The sequence below is a fragment of the Lampris incognitus genome, chromosome 21, assembly GCF_029633865.1.
Source record: "Lampris incognitus isolate fLamInc1 chromosome 21, fLamInc1.hap2, whole genome shotgun sequence".
Lineage (NCBI taxonomy): Eukaryota > Metazoa > Chordata > Actinopteri > Lampriformes > Lampridae > Lampris > Lampris incognitus.
This window is the reverse complement of record NC_079231.1, coordinates 17,977,537-17,984,991: the sequence shown is the minus strand read 5'-3', so window position 1 is coordinate 17,984,991 and position 7,455 is coordinate 17,977,537. Positions and strand designations below refer to the sequence as shown.

The window sequence follows — 7,455 nt, the reverse complement described above, 5'->3', positions numbered from 1 at the left end:
ATTTATGCATTATAATATGTCATCATTTGCCTGTTTATCTGTTAACTGTCATAATGCATCATAGCCAGCTTGTTTTGTAGAGATGCATAATGAGACTTCAGTGCTATTTCAGTCTTCAGCCATAGTCGTTAGTCATTGTAATACACGTTATAGGAAAGTATGGGCGTTATAGATGCAATTGATGCTTATAGGGCATTATAGATGCTTATAGGGCGTTATAGATGCAAGCTTCATAGAAAGTGTTGCCGTATTTTTTTTTCAAATATTGTGCTTTGCTTCTTAAATTGTTTTCTTGTATGTGCATATTTTTATACCAAATTTTAACTACAAACACACACACACACACACACACACACACACACAAATCATGTAATAAAGGGTTTAGTTCTGACTAGTGATTTGTTATCCATGTTGGAGTGTGTTTCACTGTATGTGTGTGTGTGTGTGTGTGTACGTGCATGCATGTGTATACATGTGTGTATACCTGTCATTGGGGTTTCCTGTCACCCAGGGGATTCGGCTCCCTCCCTCAGCGCTGTGTCCCAGAAGGCCGTGTAGCCAGCTACCTTTTACAGAGAAGTGAGGACAGGAGCAGAGAAGAAGAGAGTTATTCATGTCCAAAAGAGGTGGCGAACACAAAGCATGGCCAGATCTGTAGAGTGACGCACCCGAGGGGCTGCACACTCAGAAAGGGAGGGGGAGCCATGTATCGTAGTAGTAATGTACCATATACACAAAATACACACACACTCATAAGGGCACGGTCAGCAGCATAGTCATAGTAAAGACAGAGTGGTGAAATGACTTGTTCCCTTCATCTGAGCCGTTTCTATGGCGATACTGACGAGAATCACGTGGTTTGCCTGTGGCATCCATGGAGTGTGTGTGTGTGTGTGTGTGTGTGTGTGTGTGTGTGTGTGTGTGTGTGTGTGTGTGTGTGTGTCTCGTCGTTTCTCTGCGATACTCTTAAGAGCCAAATGTCCTTTTAGGAACATTTCCGGGGGGGGGCGGCGTCCGGATCGCGTAGCGGTCTGTTCCGTTGTCTACCAACACGGGGATCGGCGGTTCGAATCCCCGCGCTACCTCCGGCTTTATCGGGCGTCCCTACCGACACAATTGGCTGTGTCTGCCGTTGGGAAGTCGGATGTTGGTGTGTCCTGGTCGCTGCACCAGCGCCTCCTCTGGTCGGTCGGGGCGCCCATTGGGGGGGGGGGATAGCGTGATCCTCCCACGCGCTACGTCCCGCTGGCGAAACTCCTCACTGTCAGGTGAAAAGAAGCGGCCGGCGACTCCACATGTATCGGAGGAGGCACGTGGTAGGTAGTCTGCAGCCCTCCCCGGATCGGCAGAGGGGGTGGAGCAGAGACCAGGAAGGCTCGGAAGAGTGGGGTAATTGGCCGGGTACAATTGGGGAGGAAAAGGGTGAGAACCCCCCCCCCAAAAAGGAACATTTCCGGGGTAGGGTTTAGGGTTTCACTCGCACTTGAGGTTAGGCTTAGGCCTGGTATTAAAGTTGCATGCACACGGGTCTGCAGGTCAGTACATTTGGGTGTCTTTCAGAACATCGCCAGGGAGGGAGGGGGAGAGGTGGATGAGGATGAACAGGGAGTTTTGAGAGGGATGGTGGGAATAATGGAGTGAAGAAGGAGAGAAGTTGCGAGGAATAAAAGGGAGAGCGATGCGCCTGGAGGATTCTGACACCACCACTTAGAGCCTCGTCGGTTATGTAAAAGGCTCTGCCGTCAATTGGCCGTATTGGATTCCCTCCTCCCCGCCGCCGTGGAACAGGGGCTGGTGTCACACACGTGGCTCAGCACGCGGGCCAACACACACGCACACACGCGTTTCGGTATCGTGCGATATAGTATGTGCAGGCTTTGCACGTGTGACGCGTGTCACTGTGTAATTGTGTATTATATGTTTTGAGTTGGGGGGGGGGGTTGTTGAGTGTGTGTGTGTGTGTGTGTGTGTGTGTGTGTGTGTGTGTGTGTGTGTGTGTGTGTGTGTGTGGATAAGGGGGCGGTTTATGCCCATATGGTTCCCTTGGCATACATCTTTGTTTCAGATGATGGGGATTAAAAATGATCCAATGGTCTCAGTGTGTGCTGTTCGGGGGGGGGGCGGCATATCACAGGGACCGGAGCCAGGGTGTCTGTTTGTGTGCAGCTTCAGCATGTGTAAAGCATGAACCCTCCCTAAACCGCCCTGGCAAGCTGCCCCTTGTTCCTCCAAGACGCGGTGCTGTCAGGTCCGCGTCCGCGTCACTGTGCAGGTGTGCAAGCGCTCATCAAAAGCTGAGATGTATTTATTGGCAGAACAAAGGCGGGACGCCAGGTGATGTGTTGAAAAGTCATACGGAGCCTGACAATGCCATCACGTACCCACATGAATGTTATGCCGTCCCCCCCCTCTCCCCCTCTCCCCCTCTTCCCTCCCCCGGCAGGGTAGCAGAAATATATTGTAACGACTCGCTAGCCCTTAGCTAACGGGTCGGCCCCTCTAGTCGACTGGTTAGCGTAGTCGCCCCGTGGTGCGGGAGTCCCGGGTTCCCGTCCCGGATTGCCCCCTGATTTCGCTACATTTGTGTCAGAAGTGGGATGGTGAGAGCGTGAGGCCTATCGGAAGCGCGTGCTCCCAGGGGCGTGAGGGATCTGGTGGGGGGGGGGGGGTAGTGTAACGACCACGGATGACTAGACTCGCTAGCCCTTGGCTAACGGGTCCGACCCCTTAGTCGACTGGTTAGCGCAGTCGCCCGTGGTGCGGGAGACCCCGGGCACGCGTCCCGGCTGCCCCCCGGGCACGCGTGCCGGCTGCCCCCTGAATTCGCTACAATGTTGAAACAGTGTGAGATAATGTAACTCAAAGTATCCGCTGAGACTGCCTCGACCTACTGCTCCTAGTGCGTGCGTGCGTAGGATGAGTCACATGCAGAGGATCAATTTCCCCCTCGGGGATCAATGAATGACTTCTTCGTCTGCACAGAGTGGGGAGAGCGCCCCCCCCCCCCCCCGTTTGTCATCCATATTCTCCCGCGCACGCCAACACCTCCACACAAACGCGTATCGCGTAACGTTTCGGGATACAGGATACTCCCTGCAGACTGGCTAGACCCAATATCCGTGTCCCATCAGCAAACCCTCTACCCCACTTCACGCGCACGCGCGCGCGCGCACGCACACACACACACACACGTCACTGTCCAGCACAAAACATCTTCTTTCGTGCACCTGACCCCCACAGTCCTCCAGGGCATCTCTTCCTGCAGGTAATACGCTTGACGGTCGGGCGAAAAGGAGAACAACCCAGGAGGTTGGAGAGAGGGGGGGGGCGAGAGAGAGAGGGGGGGGGCGAGAGAGAGAGAGAACGAACTATACCATCGTGTTACATAACGGTGGTGTGTCATGGACAAACCGTACCCCTCGATACGGGATCCTCTGTGCGTTGGTCTTCGCACGTCAGTGTGTGGCGTCTCCTACTTAGCGACACGTGCAGTACAGACGCAGTAACGCTCCTGTCCGTGTTCCAGAGGCGTGCGGAGGGTCTACCCGGCGTGGGCCCGTGGAATGGATCTTGTCTGGGCCCTGGGAGGTTCTAGTGTGTGGACCGGAACCGAGAGAGGGGTGGTGGCGAGGCTTTACCGGTGGCGGCACGAGTAGGGTGGTACGCCCACATATACACTGCGCCCTCTCCAAAGCCGCGCTCGCGCCGTTTGACGCACCACAGCCGAGACGCAACGTGTACGTTGACTTGCAGGGTTCTGTGTGGGGTGCCGGAGGATGCGTGTGTGCGCGTGCGCGTGTCCGAAAAGAGACTCCCCTCCTCACGTACACACACCCTTCTCTTCAGCCAGCCACGTCAGTGGTGTCAGAACAACCACCGCCTGACTCAGTATGAGGGAACGAGCGCTGTCCTGGAGGTCTGGAGAAGACACGACAAGCTGTCATCTGGCTGCTATGCCGTGTGTGCGTGTGTGCGTGCGTGTGTGTTCACACCCATGCGTGTGAGAGAAACGTGAAAACAGACAATGGAGCTCTCGTGAGGCCGCCAGCCCTCTTAAGAAACACAGGTATGACTTCCCACTGACAACTTCGACGCTCGCTTTGCCCGGGGTGCAAGAAATAATCCTGGACACCTTCCTGGGCAGTTACACACACACACAGACACACACACAGACACACACACACACACACACACACACACACACACACACACACACACACCTGAAGAGTCTGCACACAAAAACAACGCAAACACAAACGCCAAAACTTTTTCCCCTCTCTCTCCCACTCTCTCTCTCTCTCTCGCTCTCTCTCTCTCTCGCTCTCTCTCGCTCTCTCTCTCTCTCTCTCTCTCTCGCTCTCTCTCTCTCTCTCACTCTCTCTCTCTCTCTCTCTCTCTCTCGCTCTCTCTCTCTCTCTCTCTCTCTCTCGCTCTCTCTCTCTCTCTCTCTCTCTCTCTCTCTCTCTCTCTCGCTCTCTCTCTCGCTCTCTCTCTCTCTCGCTCTCTCTCTCTCTCTCTCTCTCTCTCGCTCTCTCTCTCGCTCTCTCTCTCGCTCTCTCTCTCGCTCTCTCTCTCGCTCTCTCTCTCTCGCTCTCTCTCTCTCTCCCTCTCTCGCTCTCTCTCTCTCGCTCTCTCTCTCTCTCTCTCTCTCGCTCTCTCTCTCTCGCTCTCTCTCTCTCTCGCTCTCTCCCTCTCTCGTTCTCTCTCTCGCTCTCTCTCTCACACACACACATACACTTGAAGAGTCTGCACACAAAAACAACTCAAACACAAACGCCAAAACTTTTCCCCCCTCTGTCTCTCTCTCGCTCTCACACACACACGCACGCACACGCGCACGCACACAAACACAAGTGCACACATGCAGTACCCACTGTATTCACAGTATTCACTGTATGCAAACTCACAGACTTTATCTGTCTCCCCCTGCAGCTCTCTCTCTCTCTCTCTCTCTCTCACACACACACACACACACACACACACACACACACACACATACACACACACACGGAGGCTACCATTAAACGTCTCGCTCAGGAATGGTGAACTCCCACAGTTCTTATTCTGGAGCGGCCATAAATTATCTAGTCCCCCCTCAGCTGCACGGAGTCCTGCAGCGGGATGCTGCCCGACCGCTCCTTTCAATTATTCAGCGAGACAAAGTGGCAAAGCGGCGCAGGGAGAACCGGCGGCGTCCCCTCGCTCCGAGGTGAACAGCGCCGGTCCGGTTGGATCGAACCGGAGTGAGGGGGAGGGGGGAGGAGGGGGGCAGGGGATTCAACGATGTCGTGCGTTGTGATCAGTCCCGCCGGTCTGTACGAGAGCAAGTCGTCGGTTGAGTGAAGTGTTAGAGAGAAGTAGGAGTTAAAACAACAACAAGAGCCCTGGTCTAGACTAGACGCGGAGCGGGGGAGGTAGCCCAAAAAAGCCGGCAGTCCTGCAGGAGGTCTCTTATGTTTGGGTTTTTTAGGGAGATTTTGGTGCTTCTTGGGCAAACTGATCCACGCGCGCGCGCGCGCGCGCACACAGATAATGCCAACAGGGACTCCCCCGTTTTGTTTGTTTTGTTTTTGTTTGTTTTGTTCTTTCTAAAGTAAGTTAACAGGGACCCGCATTGTTGGGGGGGTTTCTCGTGTTCGCGGCGCGGCGGAGTGGGACGATAGACGAGGAAGCAGCCTGCAGGCAGCACTTGACTTTACTCAGATTTGGGCAGACACAAGACAGATTGAGAGAGCGAGAGAGCGAGGAGAGAGAGAGAGAGAGAGAGAGAGAGAGAGAGAGAGAGAGAGAGAGAGAGAGAGAGAGAGAGAGAGAGAGAGAGAGAGGAGAGAGAGAGAGAGAGAGAGAGAGAGAGAGAGAGAGAGAGAGAGGAGGGGGAGAGAGAGGAGGGAGGTGGAGTGGTGATTGAGCGCAAAGGGGCAGGACTTTTCCTCCCCGGTCCTATTAAGAGGAAACTTTGTGTTTTGTTCTCCAAGTTCGGCTCACACAGCTCCAGCCTGCACGCGCGCTGCTCCCCCCCTAGGCTCCCTTTGCCGAGGTCCACTCGCGCCGATGTTCCGCGTGTGTCTGCTTGGTGTTCTCGGTGGCGTGTCCGCCTCCTTTCGTGGGTAAATCTGGATACAGGGAGGATGCGCTTTGCAGCGGCAGATATTTGGGAAGTTTCTCCGGCCCGCGCCGCTGCTCCGGGATCGCGTCGGTAGTCCTGTAGATGCTCCTCTGCGCCGGGTCCGTGCTGGAATGAACAATGGTCGGCGGGTCTGGCACTTTGCATGGCGGCATGCTGTGGTTTCGCCTTCTCCTGCTGTGCGCCGTCAAGTCGGACCGGGGCGCCGCGCTGCTCTCCGCTTACCACCCTCCTCCTCCTCCACCTGCGAACGCGTCGGCGCTCCCACCTGTGCGGGCGGAGGGGCTGGTGCGGGCCGTGGACCGGATCTACCACGGCGGGGGGAAAGTCGGCTACCTGCTCTACCTGGACGGGAAGCGCTTCCAGCTGGACCTGGAGCGGGACGAGGCCGTGCCCTCGCGCCACTTCAGCCCCCAGTACGTGCTGCCCGTGATGGCGGCGCCCTTTCCCCGGGAGTGCGTCCACCGCGGCACGGTGGACGGGGACCCGGAGTCTCTGGCGGTCTTCAGCCTCTGCGGCGGGGAGCTGCGCGGGCTCTTCGCCGTCGGGCACGCGCGCTACACCATCACGCCGGTCGTTATGGCGAGGGGGCGCGAGCACGCCGGCGGCGCACTCCACCGGTTCACGCGGGACAGCTTCAGCTTCGAGGCCGCGCCGCTGCGCGACAGCTGCGGGACGCGCGAGGGGCGACGGCGGCGGCGGCGGCGCCATCGCGGCGGACGCGATGGCGCCATCGCGGCGTCGCCCCTCGCCGACGCCAAGCGGCGGAGGAGGTCCGTGTCGCGCGCCCGATACGTGGAGCTGCTCCTGGTGGCCGACGAGTCCATGACCAAGAAATACGGCAAGGACCTGCACCACTACCTGCTCACGCTGGCCTCCATCGCGTCCAAGCTTTACGGCCACGCCAGCATCGAGAACCCCGTCCGGCTGTCGGTGGTGAAGGTGACCACGGTGACGGAGAAGGACAGAGGCCTGGAGGTGTCCAGCAACGCGGCCGCCACGCTCAAGAGCTTCTGCAAGTGGCAGAACCAGCAGAACCCGCTGGACGACGACCACCAGCACCACCACGACGCCGCCATCCTCTTCACCAGGCAGGTAAACAAACAAACGAAAAACAAAATCAACACAATGTTTTCTTTCTTTCTCCTCCATCTCCTCCATCTCCTCCATCTCCTCCTCCCGCCCGGCTCACTTCGCGCCGCACAAACCGGACCTCACCCGCGCCGGGTGGCGCTCGCCAATTTGCCCAGCCGTGTCCAAACGCGCTACCATTACTGCGCGTGCGCGACAGTACCCTCTCGTTAAACCGCCGATAGACGATAGAACAGCCC

The 7,455-nt window shown here is 56.8% G+C and overlaps 1 protein-coding gene across 1 annotated transcript; it reads left to right on the top strand.

The window, feature by feature from the left end:
* Window positions 1-5,927: 5,927 nt before the first annotated feature.
* Window positions 5,928-7,213, top strand: LOC130131709 (A disintegrin and metalloproteinase with thrombospondin motifs 5-like; the record flags this gene model as incomplete). Its single annotated transcript, XM_056301493.1, has 1 exon — window positions 5,928-7,213. A coding segment is annotated over exon 1 (969 nt), but the record flags the coding sequence as incomplete, so codon positions are not given.
* Between the last annotated feature and the right edge of the window lie 242 nt (window positions 7,214-7,455).